Source organism: Hemibagrus wyckioides, linkage group LG10, assembly GCF_019097595.1.
Source record: "Hemibagrus wyckioides isolate EC202008001 linkage group LG10, SWU_Hwy_1.0, whole genome shotgun sequence".
Lineage (NCBI taxonomy): Eukaryota > Metazoa > Chordata > Actinopteri > Siluriformes > Bagridae > Hemibagrus > Hemibagrus wyckioides.
Window position 1 is genome coordinate 9157900 of NC_080719.1, and position 23160 is coordinate 9181059.

Below are 23160 nucleotides of genomic sequence, written 5' to 3' on the forward strand. Positions count from 1 at the left end.
TTGTAGTGCCTTACTGCCTATATGTTCCAGTAGGTGCATAAATAAAGTCCAGTCAGTCCAGAACGCAGTAGCCAGAGACCTTAATACAACCAGGAGATATGAACACATCACTCCTGTCTTGTCAAAACTGCACTGGATCCCAGTCAAATTCTGTACATATTACTAAACAATATGACTGATCTATAAAGCACTGAATGGTCTCGTACCACTTTTGGTCTTTTTTTTATGATCTGCCACACCAGTTTTGATCAAAAGGGGCAGGCTGTTTGTTGTTGCCTCGAATAGTAAAGGCTACAGTATGGACAGAGCTGCCAACAGCCTTTCAGTTAGTGTCCAGGACTCTAACAAACAGTCTCAGTCAAGTCAAGAAGCTTTTATTGTCATTTCAACCACATATAGCTGATGCAGTACAACGTGAAATGAAACATCTTTTCTCCAGGACCCTGGTGCTACACAGACAACATACAACAAATATCTACAAACAAAGCTAGGGACAGAAGTTTGTCCTAGCTACATAAAGTGCAACGTGTGCAACAGGTGCAAACAGTGCAAAGACAAGACGGTGCAAAAAACAGGAAGTACGTACAAAAAAAAAACAACACAAGGCAGGACATAGCACTGAAAAAACATGTGCAATGAAACAAAATGGATTGTGTTGTGCAAACTTGAGAAACTGTAAAATCGGTGTTTACTTCTATAGGCTGGAAACATATTTGATTAGTCAAGCCTTTTGTGAAGTTCATCTTAGTTAAAGAAGCATGGAGGGTTTTGGCTCACAGTTCTCGGTTCACTCAGGTTTGTTGGTGTTCACAATTGTCTATATAATACAGTTACAGGGGTTAGAAAATAGTTTATAATCACACTATCCGGTGTCACCCAGACAAGTCTATATTGTCTCAGGGAATTTTTTTTTTATCAGCCCTCTGGTTTGTGCATCATGTAATGTAGACATTTTATCCTGAATTTATATACACAGTATTTCTGTAAAGCTGCTTTGTGATAATGTCCATTGTTAACACCCCCCACCTCCCCACCCTACTATCATTACATGAAGATGTTCTTTAGAAATCAAGACTCCTACTAAGAAACTGACAAAGATTAGTGTTCAGGAATAAAAATTCTCCAACATGATGGACAATAAACATGTATAATCCCACTCCAGTACTATTTTTTTTATATATATATATATATTACAGCCTTTATTTGTCACATATACATTACAGCACTTTCTTCGCATATCCCATACTTGGAGGCTGGGGTCAGAGTCAGAGCGCAGGGTCAGCCATGATACAGCGCCCCTGGAGGGTTAAGGGCCTTGCTCAAGGGCCCAAAAGTGGCAACCTGGCGGAGCTGGGGCTTGAACCCTGATCTTACAGTCAACAACCCAGAACCTAAACTGCTTGAGCCACCACTGCCATAAATAATGAAAGTATTTTATAAATATAAAGATGTAGACATACATTTTCTTTAGAAATCAAGACTCCTACTAAGAAACTTAGAATGATTAGTGTTCAGGAATGATAACCCTGTCCCATTCTCCAACATCAGGGACAATAAACGTGTATACGTGGACGATCCCGCTCCAGTCCAGCAGGGGTCAGCACTGCAGCATTGTTCTTCCTAATTCCGGAAGGGGAAAAAAAATAGTGCGCTCAGGTACTTCCTGGCGGCAGCGTGTGTTAGACGTTAGCGTTTGTTCTTCTGCTCTGTCGGGACGCGCGATATTGGGAATATATTTGTTTTGTATTTTGTTTTTGTTTGTGTTTTTGTTTAGTCGACATGGTGAAATTGTCGGCAGAGTTAGTGGAGCAGGCTGCTCAGTACACGAATCCGGTCCGGGACAGAGAACTGGATCTGCGAGGTAATGTAGCTTAGCTAATGGAAGTTAGCATAGCCGCGGCTGGGTTTCAAACTGTGTGTAATTATTAGTGAAGTGCACTACATATGGTGTAGAAGCTATTACGTGATCGTCTTATTAGGGCGCTTATGTAGGGAACAATGAGGCATTGAGGATACGTAGTGAGCGTTTATGAGACGCTGTAGAAAGTGAGCGTGCTTTGTTAGGTGTTTTTTCTCCATGTAACGCCTCTAAGTTGTAGTCTACAGCATTAAAGCCATTTTTTCTGCAGGTTATAAAATCCCGGTTTTGGAGAACCTCGGCGCCACACTGGATCAGTTTGATACCATTGACTTTTCCGATAATGAGATCCGAAAGCTGGACGGATTTCCTCTGCTCAGGAGACTCAAAACTGTGCTGATGAACAACAATCGCATCTGGTGAGTGAATAAAGGGAGACACAATTTCCCTTAGAGCAGAGATCGTGTCTAACCTGTGACACTACATGTAAACCTTCCCATGTGATGATTAGACGAACTTCTGATTTTGGTTTATTGTGTCAATGTTATAAAGTCTCATTAGCAGCATAATAATGCTTCAAATCTACACTGCGTTATTGTGTGTGTTATTTAAGTTGTCTTTCACAGCGGTGGCTCAAGTGGTTAAGGCTCTGGGTTGTTGATTGGAGGATCAGGGTTCAAGCCCCACCACCACTGTTGGGCAATTGAGCAAGGCCCTCTCTGCTCCAGTTCTCATAGCTGCCCCTGCACTCTGACCCCAACTTCCTTGGCTGGGATATGCGAAGAAAAGAATTCCACTGTGCTGTAATGTATGTGTGGCGTAAATATAGGCTTCATGCCCCTCAGTTTTCTCACATACACGTTACTGCACAGTGAAGCATATCCCCCATCCTTGAGGGTTGGGGTCGGGGTCAGAGCACAGGGTCAGTCATGATGCAGTGCCCATGGAGCAGAGTGAGATAGGGGCCTTGCTCAAAGGCCCAACAGTGGCAGCTTGGTGGTGTTGGGGCTCGAACCCTGATCTTCCATAGAGCCTTGGTCAAGTCAAGGAGCTTTATTGTCATTTTAACCACATATAGCTGACGCAGTACATAGTGAAATGAAACAACATTTCTGCAGGACCCTGGTGCTATATAACATATATCTACAGAACAAATACAACAATACAGAGCTAAGGACAGAAAGTTACTAGTGCCCTAGCTACATAAAGTGCAGCATGTGCAAACAGTACAAGACAAGACAGACCCACACCAACAGCTTTTAAGTCTCAGGTGGGATTTCCAAGATATTTGCAATTGGATCAAAATCTGAAGCTCACGTGTTTTTGTGGTCAACAAAAGAAAAGTGGAATAGATCAGAAAAGTGGAATAGATATTTGACTTCTCAAGAGTTTCTCAGTTCCTAAGATTAACAGACTCTAGCATCCCTCAAAAATGAACACCCAGCTTTTGTGGAAATTTTAACTGGACCGTGGTCATCTGAGGCACAGAATTTTACAATACATTTTTGTTTTGTTTGGACATTGTGAATTCCAGGGAATGAACAATCAGATGCTGCTGCTGCTAAAGAAGAGTCATCTTCAGAGCTAAAAAAAACAAAACAAAACCCCAGCCTTCTGAGCTCACACCCATTGTAAACTCTTGTATCTTAAAAACATGGCAAACTGATTGGGATCAATGTAGTACAAATAAATCAGTCCTGGTGGTGGCATCAGAGGATAAAGGGGGATACATTTATTTAAGGTTGAACCATTTCAAAAGATTAGGCTGGTCTTAAACACTCATCTTAGATTGTCCTGTTGTGTGTAAAGTCGTTGTATTGAGTTGAGTTGTTGCTGTATCACCTCTCCTTGTTACTGAAGAGACTCACTCACAATGGGTGAAGAGCCACCTTAGGTAAAAGTTCATGGCATATGTGGCATATTTCACCTATGATGGTTTCAAGCATTTATATCAGCTCTCCTTGCAAATATGTACCGTAGTTGTAGTACTCTTGCCGTCCAAAGCTGAGCTGAAAAGCTTGGACTTGGAGGATTTCAAAGATTTAAAGTGTAGTAAAGTTACTCAGGGCAGAACTCAATAAAAACAAAATGCAATTTTTATGATCCTTCTCATTAAAAAAAAAACATGGCATATGTAAATGTATAACCTCAGCTTTACTTGTTTATGGAAATGTCCTAAAGCTTGATGTGCTTTTGTTGCAGCCGGATCGGTGAAAACCTCGAGCATTCATTGCCCAATCTTAAGGAGCTGATCCTTACAAGTAACAACATCCAAGAGCTGGTGAGTAGTGCTCCACTGAGATGATGTGTAATTCTGCTCACATACTCGCACTCACTGCCGAATCAGAAAAGCTGGCTGTCTCGCAATCATGTCCATCACAACGTACTGCTAGTGTTTCATCCTCTCGCTCTTTCTTCTCTGTACTGAGAGGCTCTGCAGATTTTCTTTTCACTTAAAGAGCTTCCCATCTGCAAAGGGCTGAAGAAACCCTGCTTTAATGCACCATCAGGCTGAACGTCTTACTAAACGATTTGTTGTGTGTGTTTGATTAACAGGGTGATCTGGATCCTCTCGCTACAGTCAAGTCCTTGACTCTTCTCAGGTATTTGATCACGATCTTTCACGTTGCACATACGTGTAGACTAAATAATCCTGTTTCATCAGATTAAAACGTGCATGTTGGTCATCCTTCTAATTAACAGAATATGCACTTTTTTTATTCAGGTTGGCATTCATTCTCTTCGGTTTAGGTGTTTATGTTTATTATGGTTGAGCTGTAGATTGAATAAGGAGTAACATGCTTCAACATAGGCTTTGTAAAACCCGGTCTGTAGTGTATTACTCTGCACAGCCATTTGCTTGTCACAAAAACGGAGACGACAGACTCTGAGCAAGACTAAAATTTATTTTCTAAAAATTTCTTCTAAAAACCCTTCACATTTGACAAATATTAGAGTTACTGTTGTAAGCAACAAAACATTTAAATCTATTAAATAAACAGCAACATATTGGAAGAAGTGCGGTAAAGTTTCTGTCCAAGCTATTTTCCTGAAGTAATACACACCTCTCCAGCCAATTAGATTTGAGCACTCAGCTGTGCTGTGGTATAATGGAAGTGATTAGGATGAATGTAAATGTAGATATGGATAGCTTTCTTTATTTATGGATTCAGTTTTGCTCAATAAATAGTAAACATTTTACATTTTTTCCCCCCTTCCAGTCTCTTAAGAAACCCAGTAACCAACAAGAAGCATTACAGGCTGTATGTCATCAACAAACTTCCACAGATACGTGTTCTGGATTTCCAGAAGGTGAAATTAAAGGTAGGGTACAATGATGAGTGTTTGATTTGAAGGAAGAGAAAGCATTGGGTTTAATGTGGTAGGATAGACTTTCAAGTGTGATGATATATGAGGCTGGAATTGGCCTGCTTTTCCTTAAAGCTTTGTTTATAGGCCAGTGATGCTACTGCTAGAGTTTGTAGCTTTGCAGGAGCACTTGGAAGATGCTTTTATTAAATCTGATGGGCCACAAAAAATTTCTACAGACATAGTGATGGAGAGTGAAAGGGATACCAGATATAGAGACACACTTAGCTTTTTTTCTGTCCTTTAGTCATAAAGTCCCACCACCATATAAACAGTTACTATTCATGATGAATTGGGCCTGTCAATCGAAATAAATGTTGAGATCGGATTGTATGTACGACAGGATCATCTCAAGAAGATGTGCGTTTAAGCCCAGGCTAGTTCAGAGCACCTTTTGCGATTAATTAAAAAGAACTCGGATGTGCTCCAGGTATTATATGTGAAATCAAGATCTGGTCTAATCATTGAGCTGAAGTTTCAAAGGAGCTGAAAGAAACTTTGGTCATTAGCACAGAATTGGTGATTGTTAATCTGCTACTGCAGACTAACTTGTGTTCCTTTCTTATTTCAAGTACATTCCTTTTCCTCTGTGGTGCTTAACTGTCCCTCATTCCGAATGGAGTCAAATCCTGCTTGATGTCTGTGCTTTTTCGCATTAACTCTGTGATGTATCACCGTAGGAACGTCAAGAGGCTGAGAAAATGTTCAAAGGCAAACGGGGTGCTCAGCTTGCAAAGGATATTGCCAAGCGCACAAAAACGTAAGATGAAAGCCCTTGATCAAGCACAGCTCTTCTGAATCACTGGACTTAAAGAAGTGTGTTATTGGGCCTTCAGACCCCAGTGACCTGATCTGGATTTCACCCCAAACTGTTCAATTGGCTGTACTAAAACCTTAAAACTACACACACACACATACAAAAAAAAAATCCACAAATCCATCTGCAGTGTGTTCCAGGAGAGCTGGCTCAAGGCATTTCTCTCTTTGTATCAGCTTATTAAGAAAATGATAAGATCCACAAGATACTACACTCTGACTGAAAGAACAGTGGTTAAAAGGCTGAAGGAGCAGGTCTGCCTGAACAAGCCCCTGAGAAACCTTGTGTGTGTGTGTTTCAGGTTCACGCCAGGAGCCGGACTGCAGGCTGAGAAAGTAAAAACGGGGCCTTCTGCGGCAGACGTGGAAGCCATTAAGGTTACTGATTTTGTTTCTGTTCCGATAATGAAGTGTGGGTGATTTATTGCGATTGATTAAATGGCTAAAAGTGGCATCTTGCCCACAGGCTGCTATCGCAAATGCAACATCGCTGGCTGAAGTGGAGAGGTTGAAGGGAATGTTGCAGTCTGGTCAGATCCCTGGAAGAGAAAGCAGACAAGGTAATACACCGGCTTTAATTTCGTGGCACTGCTCATTTTGAAGAGCTGGTATTAAAAACTACAACACTAATATGGTTTGGCAAAGAATGTATTTCATTAAGGGCCACTCAGGCACAAAGAAGCTATGTGAACAGGAAAGAAGTCAGCTCAGTTCGATCGGCTGAAGTAGAGTCAGCTCATCAGTTATCTAATCTAAATAAATGTATAAAGCTGATACTTGGGAGGATCTGATTATCCTGTCAAAAAATATTGGACCAACTCAAACTGCATGCAACAAAGCACTGACTAGAGACTCCTATGAATATGAGAGAAACGTCTGCTTACAGAAACCTTCACTGTATCAGTGATCACATTTTTCCTTGTTAACTGACACCATGGTTTTAATCCATTTATTAGTGTTGGATTATGTGGAATGTCAGCCATACTGATCCCTCTTAATGAGCCGTTCCTATAGAAACACTGATCCCTATTAATGAGCCGTCGCTATAGAAACAACGTTGTATTCAAACAAGTGTGTTGTTGAGACAGTCTTGTTCACACTGTGACGTTCATTTGCGTAATATTCCAGGTGCACAGAGCATGGTCGAGGAAGAAGAGGAAGATGAGCCTGAAATGGGGATGCAGGAGTCTGTGTCCATGTACAACACTGCCGGTGGGGACGAGATGGAAGATGATGGAGTGGAAAACGGAGAGGAAGACATGCACGTTAATGGATCGTAGTTCATTTCATGTTGTACGGATGATGTGCCAGTTGTGCATCTCTTCAGTTTGTGTATAAATGTTGGACAGAGTACTTTGTATGCAACTTTTTTTTATTTTTTGTTTGTGTGTTTAAACACATTTAACCATTGTTTTTTTTTTTTAATGATTTAAGAATAAAAATGTTCTTGCTTCTAGTTTCATACTATGTTGAGTTTATGTGTAAATATTTCAAAATGTCAATGTACACTACTGCTCAAAAGTTTGGGATCGCTCAAAAATGTTAGTTTTCCAAGGAAACACGAAATTAGTCTGAATAGAAAATATAGCAAAAGAACAGGACATGCTGACATGTCAGAGTTAGAAATAATGATTTTGATGGAAATGAAGGTTTTCTTTAAACTTTGCCTTCATCAAAAAAAACACCTTTTGCAGGAATTACAGCCTGGGCATCCTAGCTGTTAATTTTTCAAGATAGTCTGATAAGATTTCACCCCATGCTTTCTGGGGCATCTCCCACAAGATGGATTGGCTGATAGAGTCTCCCTCCGTAGCTGAAATATGCAAGTGATCCCAAACTTTTGAGCGGTAGTGTATGTCCAGTACGTAATATACCCAATAAACCTAACAATGGGGTGTGATGTATTTTTTGGAAAAAAATATAATCGGCACAACTCCAAAAGAAGCAGAACCATTTGGAGAATTATAAATAAAAAATATCCAATAATCCTGTTCATTCTCATTGAAGACAATACTCAGTAAGAAGAAACACACTGTTCTGCTTTAGAAATTGTGTAGTAGCTGTAAATAATTGAGTGCTGTTTGCATGTTTGATTGGTGCCTAAACTAGTTATTATAGTTATTATAGTACAGCTGTATTATACAGTAACCGAGACTAAAGATTCAAAGTGTTTATTGTCGTGTGCAAAGTGAGGAAGACAGGTTTTCCTGTACAGTGAAATTTCTTAGCTGTCCCTGGTGAGTGCCAAGGCAAGTACAAAAACTATATGTTAAAAATAAAATTAAAACTATGCTGTAGAATTAGAGATATAGACTATGTATATCTGTATGTGCAAGTGTACAATACTGACTTATATTGCAATATTCACTTATGTGCAAAACAATAGTACTATAGTAACATGTGCAAACTGAATGCAGCTGTAGATAATAGTAGCGGCAGCATTAACAATGTGCAATTGAAATGCAGCTACTTGATAATAATAGCAGCAGTAACATTAACAAGTGTGCAAAATGAGAAGGAGCAATTTAGTCCAACTAATCTATGTGATAGATTCTGGCTACCTATTTAAAAGTCTAATAGCTGAGGGAAAGATGAGTCCCTTAATCTGGAAGTCCTGCATTTCACACCCCTGTACCTTTGTCCTGAGGGTAAGAGTGTAAACAGTCCATGTTGGGGATGGGTGGGGTCCTTAAGGATGGAGGCAGCTCTCCTGTGGACTCTGTGGTGTCTTCAGAGAGGTTATTGGAGTCCTGATGATCTTCTCAGCAGTCTTCACCACTCTCTGCAAATGTCTACGATCCCTCACAGTAGTGCTGCCATATCAATCTCAATAACACGGCTGTAGACGTTAAGGATCTTAAGTGACATGCCAAACTTCCTCAGCCTCCTCGGGGAGTAGGACCACTGTTGTGCCTTCTTAACCAGCTGGATGGTGTTGAGTGTCCAGGTGAGGTCCTCGCTGATGTGGACCACTGGGTATTTAAAGCTGCTCACCCTCTCCACTTCAAGCTCTAATATCTCACCTAATTTGATCATGGAAATTACATTCAACTACAATGGATGGTAGTTATTATTTAGTATTATTATGTGATTATTAAATGTTTAGTAAAAGTTATTAAATATTAAAGATACAAACCTGTTTAGTTGAATGGGTTCCAAAGTAATACTTACTTTTCACCTTGCATATAAATGCATTTTAGTGCTATTATTGTACAAAGCGTGGTACTGATTAGAATGAAACATGTAAAAATGTAAAAGCAAAGCTCTAATGGCTGCAGTAATAACAACTCAAATGATTTCAGTAAACTCTAATAACTGAAGAGGATTGTTTATATATAGAAAAATCAGTTTCTGGACACGCCCCCTTTCGCCGACGCGCTCTAGAAGCCCCGCCCTCTCCAACAACGCGTCCCTCCAGTTTACGGAAATCCGGTTCAGCTTAGCGAGTTAGCTGGTTATCGGGTTTCAGGCTACTTTGGCTTATGGGTGCGTTATAAAATGGGGAAATAACCACCTAATATAATCGTCTGAAGCAAAGTGTAACCTGTAACACAAGCTCAACATGGAGGCAAACGGCGGCGATGCGGAAATAAAATCCGGAGCTGACGAAGGGAATCTGAAGAACCAGGATCTGAGTTTTCTTCAAGCAACTGGTAGATAAACACTCTCGTTTTGCAATATCATAAAATTATAAAACATTTACATGGAGTTAGTGACTAATAAGTTTGGAATCATCAAAACAATAAAAATTTAAAAAAGCAGCGTCATCGGCTACTTTAGCTAGCTTCATTATTTTCCCTACTTGTATTTAGACACGTCGCGTTTGTTTGCTACAGTGTGATTGGTTATTAAAGCGGCGCGTACATGTGTGTAGCCAATCACGGCAGAGGGATTACTACCAGTCAGAGTAGGGGGCGGGGTTTGTGTGTGAGCTGGTAGGGAATAAAGAAATCCGGCTATAATCATCTGGATGCGACGTTATAAGGGGTGTATGAATGCTTGGGGTTTCTTTATATATTAATGAACTGCAAGCTGTAAGAAGGGAGAGCTGCTTGCTAGCCTAGTTTCCTGTTATGCTGTGTGCGTATGTAAAGTGTCCTGGAAGACGTTTATTGGCTTTTGCACATGCCAATCAAGGTTTTGGTGTTAAGTCCCGCCCCTAGTGTATTTCCTGCACACTTTCCCCCTTTTTCCCCCCTATCCATTGATTGAGACAAACTGTTTGGAGCTGAATCATTTCAGAGAGGCAGGAATTTGTGCAAGCTCATGATTATGTGACCAGGCAGATTTCTGTGTAGTCAGTTACCGAATTAGGGATGTTCAGTGCAGGGTTCTTGCCGCCTCAGACTGATCAAGAAAGTGATGTCTTCAGTTTATATACTGTGGCTTTCTCTATCTGTAAGAGTGTTTTTATCAACTACTCAGATGTCGTTGGTTTGTCACCACGAGTCTCACCGGTGCCATTGGCACCATTGATAGTCGACTTCTTCTCAGACATGTACAGCATAACCCCAGAAACGCATCATCATATAATCTAGGAATGATGTCGATAATGAGAAATTATCCACAGATGGGGGGCTCTAACATCATCTCACTCTGACTTCCTGTTCCAAAAGGAAATGCGATAGTATACGGAATAAAACGTCTAACCATTTCACAAAGACTTTGACGTGTAATCATTTTTTTCTGATAAACATATTTAGGCAAAATCAGGCTCATCCATTAAAATGAAACCCCAGCTCCATTTAAACCAGACATCTTGCCTCACACCCTACAGCTAATGTATCGCATCATTTTTTTTGCCCGCAGTTTCCACTTTCCTTTCTCACTATGGATGGTTCGTTTTGGTCCTGTGTGTGGGAGTTTACTTCCTCATCCAGTATCTGAGTAAGAAGCGCCCCAGCCTGAACCAGAGCTCAGCTTCAGCAGTCACTCAAGGTCAGTGCTGAGAATAAAATCACAAAAAACTTTTAGAGCTATGTAGGAAGTGTCTAAACAAGTGCTAAACCAGTTTCGGTTTGTTTCTAGACCCGTCGTCCGTGGTGAAGCGTCAGGAGGCTCTGGAGGCGTCGCGCCGAAAGATGCAAGAAGAGCTTGATGCCAAAGCTGCAGAGTTTAAAGAGAAACAGCAGAGAGTGAGCGTTTGATTGCATTCCTCATCCTAATGTCTGTATGAAGTGGAGATGCATTTCAACAGGTTTTTCTTAACTAAGAACAGAACAGAACAGAATTCACTATAACTGCCGTATAGCACTTTTAACAACAACGTTGTCCCAAAGCAGCCTTTTACATTAATATATAAACGATCGAATGGAAATTTAGCACTAATGACTCAGCAAGAGGCGATGATAGTAAGGCCCTGAGAGAATATGAAGAAGAAACCTTGAGAGGAACCAGACTCCAGAGAGTGCGATTATAAGATAAAATAAAAGACAACTGTAAGAGCAGCTGTGAAACATCTTTGCCCTTTAGAAATGTCTCGAACACTGGAAATGTCTTTCTTTCAGAATCCTAGTTCACTATTATAAAGCACTGACATTAGAGACTACCTTCATAAATGATACACTACCAAAGCCATATCAACATAAGTGATTATATTTTTCTTTGTTAAACATCATTAATTGTAGACGTACGCTTGTGCACACTATCGTGAATGATTTGTTACTATAGAGATGATGACGACCTGACTGTATGGCCTAGAAAATTAACTAACACCTTCTAACCAATCAGGTTCAAGCTTTCAACTGCGCTGTGATCTATCTGAGCTATTTGAGAACATCTTTGACATCCCTAAGACGTTTAATATTCCTGTTAGAGGTGCTCTTAGACTCCCATTGTAAGTGTATTTGGTGTAAATGTAAATAGGTTTTCTGTTCTTTTCTCAGTAAAGTGAATAAACATGTACTTGTATGTCCGAATCGCGATTGCAGATACAGATATGGCACATTGCTGAGTAGTAAAATTAATATTTCTGTCTCAGCTTGAGGAGGAGAAAAGACGACAGAAAATCGAGCAGTGGGAAAGCATGAAGGAAGGGAAGAGTTATAAAGGAAACACCCGACTTAGTCAAGTGAGTTACTTAAAGAAAGAGCATTTCTACCATCGAAGCAGGAAATGTATCAGGTTTTTAATCTACTCATGTCGTCTCTCTGGGTTTTCGAAGAACAACGAAGAGGCATCGACTTCCACCACAGTGCTGAAGCCAAAGACGGACAAAAAGTCTCTTCGGAGCAGCGGTAAATAACACCTCATCTGTGCGCTATTTGTTATTTACACATCACATACCACCAGGAGTGTAAAGATTCAAATCGTTGCTTTAGTCTCAACACTTATAAAACAGCACCATTGGGATGGTGTTACTCAGTGGCTGTGTCGTGTGGGCTGGTTGATCTGGTATACACCAGCATGAGGTTTGTCTGTACTGTTACACTGTTTTGGAATACAAGAGAAAATAACATATTGCACATAATCCACACTGAATCAGGACAAAGCGTACATGATTTTTTGTGTGGGAATAAGAAAAAGTGCAATAGTGACATGTCTCTGTTCCAACAACCTTCCTCTCGTCTGCTCTCACTTCGAAATTGCTGTCATCGATCGGTCCTAGTCCGAAATTATAAATGCTACTTCTCGGTAAGATTATTGCCTAAATAATGACATTTAACCGCGGTCCGTGCCGATCATTACAACCTACTGATGTCTGTAAACACAAATAACAGCTAGGCGTCTTTCCTTTTTACAAATATATATATTATTCTAAACCATGTGGTTAGAATAGATGCTTATTTTCGTTCAGAAATAGTACAAATAAAACACTGGTCTTTTTTTATGATTTAAAGAAATAGAAAAGAACAGATGAGGTTTGGGTAGATTACTGGGTTTCCCTCATTCAGGAGCATGTGGAGCTGGAGGAAGTGATAAAATATGGAATTTATTTTGAACTTATTATTTCTTTAGAATTTTTCCTGCATAATCCACAAGAAATCGGATGTAAAGTACAATAAGAGTGTATGAGAAGAGTCTTCTGTACTTGACTTTTTCTATGATTTATTTTTTAGTAAATATGGATCTTTATAACACAGTAATATTGTATGGTGATGTACACCGATCAGGCATAACATTATGAGCAGTTAGAGGTGAAGTGAATAACTGATTATCTCCTCATCATGGCACCTGTTAGTGGGTGGGATATTTTAGGCAGCAAGTGAACATTTTGTCCTCAAAGTTGATGTCAGAAGCAGGAAAAATGGGCAAGTGTAAGGATTTGAGCGAGTTTGATGAAGGGTCAGACTGTAATAGCTAGACGACTGGATCAGAGCATCTCCAAAACTGCAGATCTTGTGGGGTGTTCCCGGTCTACAGTGGTCAGTATCTATCAAAAGTGGTCCAAGGAAGGAACAGTGGTGAACCGGCAACAGGGTCATGGGCAGCCAAGGCTCATTGATGCACGTGGGGAGCGAAGGCTGGCCCGTGTGATCCGATCCAACAGACGAGCTACTGTTGCTCATATTGCTGAAGAAGTTAATGCTGGTTCTGATAGAAAGGCATCAGAATACACAGTGCATGGTGGGTCAGGCAAAATAACACAATATTAGGCAGGTGGTCATAATGTTATGCCTGGTCGGTGTATATTCTTGGCTATAAACACTGCTAATACTGTAAGCAGAAATTGTTTGCACTGTATGGATCTCTTGCGTTTTCATTTGGTCATCCTTTTATGATCATGGGTACAATACACAATTTAATTGCACTTTTCACTGTGATGATTTTTTTTTCCCTCCGTGTTTAAGGAATATATCTATGTGTGTGTGTGTGTGTGTGTTAGGTTATAATCCACTGACCGGTGATGGAGGAGGGACCTGCTCATGGAGACCAGGCAGAAGAGGGCCTTCAGCTGGAGGATGAGGTTAAAGGAGGTCAGAGGGACATAACTCTGGTCACCTCTGACCCTTCAGGAACAAGAACACAACGAGCAACTGCCTGAAACCGTCTGCACTCATCATGGATCAGTAATATTGATTAATATGGATCGTTTATTTCATAAAAAGGAAGATTCTTTTCACTCATCAAATACATTTTTTTAAGCAGCATTTAGATTATATATAATTTCTCTCAGACTTTCTAAAGGTTTTCAAATCTTAGTTACATCAAAGAGGATTCATGAATATGTTAAAGTTTTAATATGCGTTTTCTTGCTTGCAGTAATCATCAGTCTTTTCGAATACGTGCATAGTGGCACTTTGTAGGATCTATCCATGCGAGAGTGACGGTTTCTAATGACGCCTCCTCACTAAAGGTACTCAGTCCAGTGGGGTTGGCTGATGATTTTCAGTTGTGAGTGTGTGATATACACCAATACATCAAAACAATAAATTCTGTTCTGTAAATCAAACATTTGGACACACTAGATTGAATATGTATTTCCTGTCTTAAGGCATTTGTATTCATAATGTTTTGAATGTAGTGCATTTCCTTGGTCACTGCATACTCCCATAGGTCATTTCGTAGTAATAATGTCTTCATTAATATTCTACTTTAGGCGTGGCTAGTAGAAATTGAAGAAAACCCTTCCATTATCAGGTGTGTCCAAACCTTTTGGCTATTTTTTTTTATTTTTAACTTGCCAAACAGTTCTTTTAATCACGTGGCCTCATAGAAGAAATAAATCTTGTAATTGTGAGTGCAACATTTCTTAGACTACCATGAAATGTCTTTGTTGTACTTGTAAACTTTTCATGATTAAAAATGCTTTTCTTCTCATTTACTGTTTAAGAAATTATGGTCTCTGACCGAATGTAAATACATACATTCTTTTGGAAACTTATCAGTGAATTCACATTAAGGTTTATTTAGTGCTGATGATGTACTCTAGCATTTTCACCACTAGATGGAGATAACAAATAGCGCATGAATATGTAAAGTTGCATGAATCATGAACGGTTATTGTCATTTTCCGAGTGTATGTGAGTCAACATTAGGTAACTACTGAAAACATTTCACATACACCAATCAACCATAACATTATGAGCACTGAGAGGTGAAGTGAATAACACTGATGATCTCCTCGTCATGGCACCTGTTAGTGGGTGGGATATATTAGGCAGCAGGTGAGCATTTTGTCCTCAGAGTTGATGTGTTAGAAGCAGGAAAAATGGGCAAGCGTAAGGATTTGAGCGAGTTTGACAAAGGGCCAGATTGCGATGGTCAAACGACTGGATCAGAGCATCTCCAAAACTGCAGCTCTTGTGGGGTGTTCCCGGTCTGCAGTGGTCAGTATCTATCAAAAGTAGTCCAAGGAAGGAACCGGTGTCAGGATCATGCGTGGCCAAGGCTCATTGATGCACGTGGGGAGCGAAGGCTGGCGGTGTGATCTGATCCAAAATGTCTCATGTCCAGCTAAAGATTTTCCTCTAGCTGGTCCAGCGTCTCCATCGAGTAGAATTTGCCTGATGCTTACTGTACTTAATCTCACCTGAAGGGAATTTCTTGCTCCTATCCATGAGAGAGTCTTGGACCTGCTTCATGCTGAGCACTGAAATATTCAGGTGCATGTTGGAGGTCCAACTGAAATGTTGCTAAAAGAACAGAAACATCTGCAAATAGCAAAGATGTAGACTGAATTGCCATGCTCCCATGACCCCTGACCAAGCTGTGCAAGAGTAAAGAACTGGCTCAGTGTTCTGTGGCCTGGGTGGAACCTGCAACGTTACTTGTTAATCCTAGGTTCATCTAACAGACAGAGTCTCCTCTCCAGAACCCTGGCATAGATTTTCTTTGGGAGGGTGAGGAGTAAATTCCCTTTTAATTGGAACACTCCTTCTGGCAATGTTTTTTTCCCCAGTTTGCTGGTCCAAAGGTACTGCCCCAGATCTCCATACATCATTAAAGAGACATGTTACACAACGCCAGGCTTGTTCAGTGTCTGCTACATTTCCAGCTAAATCTCATTTACTACTACAGCCTTGCTCTGTTAAAGTTTTCTTCTAGCCACAATAGTAACCTTTGCTTCAGTGATCACAGAGATTTCTGGCACTGTCTCTGGAAGGAGGCCATGTCCATTAGGTTAAGAAATCACTCCAAATCTTTCTTTCATTGCTCAACATTATGTCCAGTAGAGGTCAACAGTCCCCCACACTTGCTCAGCAATGCATGTGCGTGATCTTGTCTCACCCTTCTTAAGGCAATAAAGGTTTGGCCAGAACATTTTCTTCAAAGTTCTTCCATATCCCAACATTCAGTTCTGCAACTGCTTTCGCTTCAGCCCCTAACTTCTCAATTTAATCAGGAAAGCTATCTATGAGCATTACTAAAAAGGCCTTGTTCTTCTACTTGACAGCTTCCCTCACCACAGTGCTGACAGTCTCTCAGCCACAGCTTCTTGCAGGTACCTCTGTTATTGTGGAATCAAACATCAGCTTCACTGTCCCTGACCTCATACATAGAAGGTGTCCTTTTGGAGGTGGGAGCTGAATGAATCTCTTACTGAAGCGCACCAGCCAGATTACTTGGTAAATCTGAGAGAACCTTCAGGGATTGCTTAGGGGCATCTGAATCTGTCATATGCCCCCAGACATTCTCTTGGCATTACAAAGTAAGTCTGGCTGGTGCTCTGCATGACAACTCCATCTCACAACCCAGTACTGTTGAGTTGTTCCGGTGACCCAATTGTCCAAAACACATGTCTTAAAACCTAATCATTCAAATATAAAATGGCCCATGCCACTCTGGTATCTTGTACTCTCATGAGTACACTTATGAATAACATTGCAACAAAATATCAGCAATATGTGGCTTGCACAGCAGTCTAATAGCATTTCAACTAGTCTGGCACTTGGGATATGTCCCGATAATGGCTCCCTAATCCTGACAACCTATTTGTACCTTTCATAAGGGGATTTTGGGATTGCTCTTTCTCTGACCTCTCCCCTCAGATTTGTTCACCAAGGGGGTTTACTGAGTACAGAAGCTCCTTCACCATGACATGGTATTGATCCACACAGGGATGATAATACATAACACATGATGGTGCAGCAGGTAGAATTGTCACCTCACAACTGCAAGGTCTCCAGCTTCAGGTTGGTCCAGGCTCACTGGTTTTCACCAGCCTTCCAAAAACATGCTGGTTGGTGGATTAGAATTCTAAATTGCCCCAGATGTGTGTGAATGTGTGTGTGTATTGTGCCTGCTATGAACTGGCATCCCATCCAAAGTGAAGTGAATTAAAGGTGAAGGAAAAGTGGAAAGACTCTGGATACATGACTCTGATAAACCATGATAAACCATTTCCTGATGATTAATGAATGAATGTACAATATTTACTAGATAATACAGAATGTCTTTACTCTAAAATACATTTTCATTAACATAAATCATTACCACACATGTAGCACAATAAAGATTGGATGGGAGTAAATGGATCAATAAACCATATAGCAAAAACTGGTGCCGCAAAGTTGTCTTGAATGTCTTTGTATGAATGGTCCAAAAAAGCTTCAGCATGACATTGCCTATGTACACAAAGTAAAGTCCATAAAAAACATGTTCTGCCAAGGAAAAGTTGAAGAACTTGAGTGCCCCAAGCCCTAAACCCAATCCCAGTGTTTTGGGATTAACTGGAAAGCTGACTGTACCCCAGGCTTCCTCATTCAACATCAGTGCCGGAAGAGTGGAGGTTATTATAAATTAAAGGATGGCCCAACTCTGTATTAATGCCTGTGCTTTTGCAGCCACGTATACTTGTGATGGCCCGGTGTCCAAATACACTATATTGCCAAAAGTTTTCGCTCACCTGCCTTGACTCGCATATGAACTTAAGTGACATCCCATTCCTAATCCATAGGGTTCAATATGACGTCGGTCCACCCTTTGCAGCTATAACAGCTTCAACTCTTCTGGGAAGGCTGTCCACAAGGTTTAGGAGTGTGTTTATGGGAATTTTTGACCATTCTTCCAGAAGCGCATTTGTGAGGTCACACACTGATGTTGTACGAGAAGGTCTGGCTCTCAGTCTCCGCTCTAATTCATCCCAAAGATGTTCTATCGGGTTGAGGTCAGGACTCTGTGCAGGCCAGTCAAGTTCATCCACACCAGACTCTGTCATCCATGTCTTTATGGACCTTGCTTTGGTCACTGGTGCACAGTCATGTTGGAAGAGGAAGGGGCCAGCTCCAAACTGTTCCCACAAAGTTGGGAGCATGGAATTGTCCAAAATGTCTTGGTATGCTGAAGCATTCAGAGTTCCTTTCACTGGAACTAAGGGGCCAAGCCCAGCTCCTGAAAAACAACCCCACACCATAATCCCCCCTCCACCAAACTTTACACTTGGCACAATGCAGTCAGACAAGTACCGTTCTCCTGGCAACCGTCAAACCCAGACTCGTCCATCAGATTGCCAGATGGAGAAGCGCGATTCGTCACTCCAGAGAACGCGTCTCCACTGCTCTAGAGTCCAGTGGCGGCGTGCTTTACACCACTGCATCTGACGCTTTGCATTGCACTTGGTGATGTATGGCTTGGATGCAGCTGCTCGGCCATGGAAACCCATTCCATGAAGCTCTCTGCGCACTGTTCTTGAGCTAATCTGAAGGCCACATGAAGTTTGGAGGTCTGTAGCGATTGACTCTGCAGAAAGTTGGCGACCTCTTCGCACTATGCGCCTCAGCATCCGCTGACCCCGCTCCGTCAGTTTACGTGGCCTACCACTTCGTGGCTGAGTTGCTGTCGTTCCCAAACACTTCCACGTTCTTATAATACAGCTGACAGTTGACTGTGGAATATTTAGGAGCGAGGAAATTTCACGACTGGATTTGTTGCACAGGTGGCATCCTATCACAGTTCCACGCCGGAATTCACTGAGCTCCTGAGAGCGACCCATTCTTTCACAAATGTTTGTAAAAACAGTCTGCATGCCTAGGTGCTTGATTTTATACACCTGTGGCCATGGAAGTGATTGGAACACCTGATTCTGATTATTTGGATGGGTGAGCGAATACTTTTGGCAATATAGTGTACCTTTGGCCATATTGTGCAATTATTACCCAAGTGCAATGGCCAAAAAGGGAGCTTCTGCTTGTTTTGGATTTCAAGACTGAGTTTATTTTTAGCATCAGACAACAGGCTAGTGGTAAATAGTTCATATAAAGGTAGACAACAAGGACTGTAATAAATAGTTGATCGTAAATTTATTTTTTCTCTTACGCTATTTAGGTGTTTTTTTATCCTTACACGTCCATTTCAATTCAATTCGATTTTATTTGTATCACGCTTTTAACAACGAACATTGTCTCAAAGCAGCTTCACAGAACATAAGGAACAAAAACAGTGCAAAAAGTCCTAGATGTTAGACAAAATCATCCCTAGTGAGCAATCCTGAGGCGACTGTGGCAAGGAAAAAGTCCCTTAGATGGTTTGAGGAAGAAACCTTAAGAGGAACCAGACTCAAAAGGGAACCTCATCCTCATTTAGGTGACACCGGAGAGTGTGATTATAGATCGTTCTAAACACTGGAGAGCGTAATATGAACAATGTGATTTCTGCAGTTATGTACAGTCAGTTGTGTGATGCAGATACAACATATGTAGACTGTTATTGTGTATAAATTAGGAGGTTGTTGTCGTCCTCAAAGTCCACATAGGGTTGGCAGCGTTGCTTTGAATACCCAAATCCTCACCAAGCAGAACCCATTAGGTGCTGGTCCATCTCTGGATCATCGCAGGATGGGTTGGACTCTTTAGCACTTAAATTCTGGGTAAAATTGGGGTTCCAGGGTGGTATTATTCAGCAGGGCTTGCTCGCAGTCCTGTGGGCGGCGCTGTGTCCTGCATGTGGCCGATCCTTCTCCAATCCCTCACTGCAGAAGAAGAGGTAAAAGAAGACGCAGAAGAAGAAGCAGCCGCGTCGCTGCGAAGCAATCAACACTTCACTCGCGCTCACAATGGCGAGCTAGTCAGAAAGAAATGGGGACGCTGCCCGCTGCCTGGACGCCGTAAATCTTTTGCCCGAGGGCTGTAATTTGTTTAGCTCGACCGAGGAATGCTTGAAAGGTTAGATGGGTAAGCGGAGGAGGACGTAGTTAGACGGGGTATGTGGCGAAAGCCGCGGGTTTTAGTGGCAGTAGACGACGCTTTGCTACCATGAGAGAGCGCGAGCCGGGTTTTCAGCGGGGGGCTTCACTTTAAAACCGGCCTTAGGCTCTTTCTCAAAGAGACACGTTTACACACAGCCGTACACACACTGACACACGGGGAAGCGGGAGAGTCTTTTGGTGTGGAATGGCAGCCAGAAGTCGAAGAGCATGGTTCAGTGTGCTTTTGGGATTGGTGGTGGGTTTCACTCTGGCATCCAGGCTGATCTTACCCCGCGCCACGGAGCTGAAGAAAGCCGGGCAGAGGCGCAGTGCGAGCGGCGGGGGAGGCTGCGGCATCAGCGGCCCGCTGAGGAGAGAGCACGGAGGGGGGATGAGGTGGCCGGCGCAGGGGAGCGGCATGCTGCCAACGGAGAAAGCCGTCCAGAGTAGCCATAATTTTCTCTTCGTGGGCGTTATGACCGCGCAGAAATACCTGAACAACCGCGCAGTGGCTGCTTATAGGTGAGTGAGAGAGAAAAGAGAGCATGGGGAACAACGCCGTGGCCCACAGAGCCATCAGTTTGAGTGGGGAACATGCTGGAGTACCACGTACACACACACAGAGGGGGGATGTAAAACTGCATGCTGCTATTATTCTCCAGAACAGAAAACGGTAAAGCTCAGCTGACTTGCTCCATCAGCTGTCATAGTCTCCATGTGCATGTGTGTTGATGACATGCTTTTACAGGAACTTTTTGCCTCGTGCACCTTTAGTAAAGAAATGGACCAGCTTTGGAGTGTAGATGAAGTTTCAGTGCTCCACTATGTCTGGTGTGTCTTGAGGCATTTTTTATTTCTTTCATTCATTCATCTTCCAGAACTGCTTAATCCTCGGCATGGGTCATAGTGGAGCCTCTCCCGGGAACTCTGGGAGTGAGGTGGGAATACACACTGGTTGGGGAAACCTATCTATTACAAGGCACAGAACGCACACATTCACACCTATGAGCAATTTAGAGTTGCCATTCTGGGAGGTGGGAGGAAAATGAGGACTGGGATGGAGGAACCCCACACATGCCCAGAAACCTGAGTTCAGGATGTGTTAGGTGCTGCACCTGCCATTTCCTTAGCGCTTCTTATTCAATGAATAATCAGTATAGATATACAGGATCACAGATGAATGCACTTGGTATAGGGTCCCAGGCAGGCTTTTATTTTTTATTTTCTGGACATTTGTGTAGTTGCAAATGTATGGTAATTTTAGCTGGGCTGGTCAGGGCTGGACTGGGAATGAAAACCCAGGAATTTGCTTTAAAGTGGGTCCTGCTATATTTATCCACTGTGACACATGAAAGTGCATCCAGTGGTGTTATAAAAAGGGCTACATTAGGTCTATATAATCACAGAAACAAGACTTTTTTTTTTTTTTTTTTGCAAAATTTTTATACTATTGTAGCCCTATTCGAATACATTTTATTCATATGATTTTTTCATATAAAATTCAGCAATTCAGCTATACCGCCATGTACCTGTTTTCTTGACGATCACAATCTCCAAAGGATTGGGAATTAAGTTTTGAAGATGCAAAGCATTTCTTTATCCCGTATTCTCTGCACCACCTTTCCACTTTCTCTGCCCCTTTGTGTAGTCTACATGCATCCACAAACACAGGAATCTAGCAGACTGACCAAAGCGCAAGTAGTGCAGAGTAGTAACGTCATGGAGAGGCTCAGCAGGAAAATTCCTGAACTTCATCAGGGTTGGGGGGAAAAAAAGAAAAAGAGAATATTCCTACAGCTATAAAGATTCCAAAGACAAACCATGAAATGGGAATTTGCTTCCGTAATTTGCATAAAAATCAACGGTCCCCAGGAGCTGGTTCTTCCCATCGGATTACTGACTTTAGCATGTCACTCAAGAGCTAGTGATGGGTTTAATATGATTTTTAGCTTTAATCTAACATGTATTTAGCCTTTTAAAAATAAAATTGAAACATTGGTGTGAGTTAAAAATAAGCTCTTAACACCCCCCCACACAACATGCAGTCATTAGGAAGGCTTTAGGCTTGAATTCAGATGCAAAATTAGTCTTGGGTTCATTTGGCCAATTTTCCGTAAGAGAAACTAGCCGGAATGTTTTTTTTGTTTTTTTTGGATTGCCCTGAAAGATAACCTTGAAATTGTAATCCTTCTGTATATAGTACAGTGTCCCAGTCTTGAGCTGGGGAGAAACTCATCACTGAAGGCCTCACGAGGCTGAAATGGCTGTGTTGTCTGTCTGTTACACGAGGAACACTGTTAGAGGTTCATATGGCTTCATTTGTTCATTTTTTTTGTCTCTCAAGAAAATGAAACAAGTGGCTTTCATGGTAGACAATCCATATTCCATGCTATTTTTGTAAACTCTATTTGAGACCCGCCCGGGGCTCCATGTGGGAAAAATGAACACCGCAGCACAATCTTTGTTCCTCATGGGAAAATTTACCACAGCTGAGGAAAAAAATCTGTGCAAACTTTACCAGATTGGACCATGTAAGACAGGAACAGAGCTTTTGTTCTCTGGTTAGTTATTTTGTTTCTTGTGGGATTTTTTTTTTTTTTGGTAACATTTTGTATTTTAGCAGAGTTGGTCAGTGCCATGGTGACATTGGGGATTGGTAGGTCAGGGTTGTGCTCTAGTGACCAGAAGTTTGAGTTCACATGCTGAGACTGCCAGAGACTCCCAGAGCTAGACTCGTATCCCTCAAATGCTCAATTACATGCCTGATGCATAGATCTGTCTCTCTCTCTCTCCCTCCCCCTCCCCCATCTTTCTCTCGCTCTCTCTCTCTCTCTCTCTCTCTCTCCCTCCCCCTCCCCCCCTTTCTCTTTCTCTCTCTCTCCCACTCCCCCCTCTATCCTTCTCTTTCTCTCGCCCTCTCTCTGTTTCTGTCTCTCTATATCTAATCTTTATTTAATTTCATTTTATTGTAAGTTGCATCATTAAGTGTACTGTACTTTATACAGTATGTAATGATTTACTTGGGCTACTTTTCACATTATTCTGAATAGAT

At 41.6% G+C, this 23160-nt stretch overlaps 3 protein-coding genes and 1 long non-coding RNA gene across 4 annotated transcripts in view; 3 read left to right on the forward strand and 1 right to left on the reverse strand.

The window, feature by feature from the left end:
• The first annotated feature begins 1648 nt into the window (after positions 1–1648).
• On the forward strand, positions 1649–7499 carry snrpa1 (small nuclear ribonucleoprotein polypeptide A'). The gene is made up of 9 exons (XM_058400872.1): positions 1649–1861; positions 2130–2277; positions 4061–4139; positions 4415–4461; positions 5080–5182; positions 5908–5987; positions 6346–6421; positions 6510–6603; positions 7172–7499. Exons 1-9 carry the CDS (start codon positions 1780–1782, stop codon positions 7321–7323), a joined length of 861 nt encoding a protein of 286 aa, XP_058256855.1. The 5' UTR covers positions 1649–1779; the 3' UTR covers positions 7324–7499.
• On the reverse strand, positions 5077–9318 carry LOC131360414 (uncharacterized). The gene is made up of 2 exons (XR_009205884.1): positions 9180–9318; positions 5077–9066 (listed from the first exon to the last, which is right to left on the reverse strand). It is a non-coding gene; the product is annotated as an uncharacterized LOC131360414 (long non-coding RNA).
• Positions 9319–9453: 135 nt separating this feature from the next.
• Positions 9454–14803, forward strand: selenos (selenoprotein S). The gene is made up of 6 exons (XM_058400873.1): positions 9454–9696; positions 10853–10981; positions 11072–11178; positions 12024–12113; positions 12207–12279; positions 13869–14803. Exons 1-6 carry the CDS (start codon positions 9606–9608, stop codon positions 13946–13948), a joined length of 570 nt encoding a protein of 189 aa, XP_058256856.1. The 5' UTR covers positions 9454–9605; the 3' UTR covers positions 13949–14803.
• A 5079-nt stretch (positions 14804–19882) lies between these two features.
• chsy1 (chondroitin sulfate synthase 1) overlaps positions 19883–23160 on the forward strand; it is a 50664-nt gene continuing 47386 nt past the window's right edge. Inside the window, exon 1 of the mRNA XM_058401239.1 lies at positions 19883–20630. Within this exon, the coding sequence (XP_058257222.1) occupies positions 20314–20630 (317 nt within the window). The 5' untranslated portion in view covers positions 19883–20313. The remainder of the gene's footprint in view (positions 20631–23160) is intronic.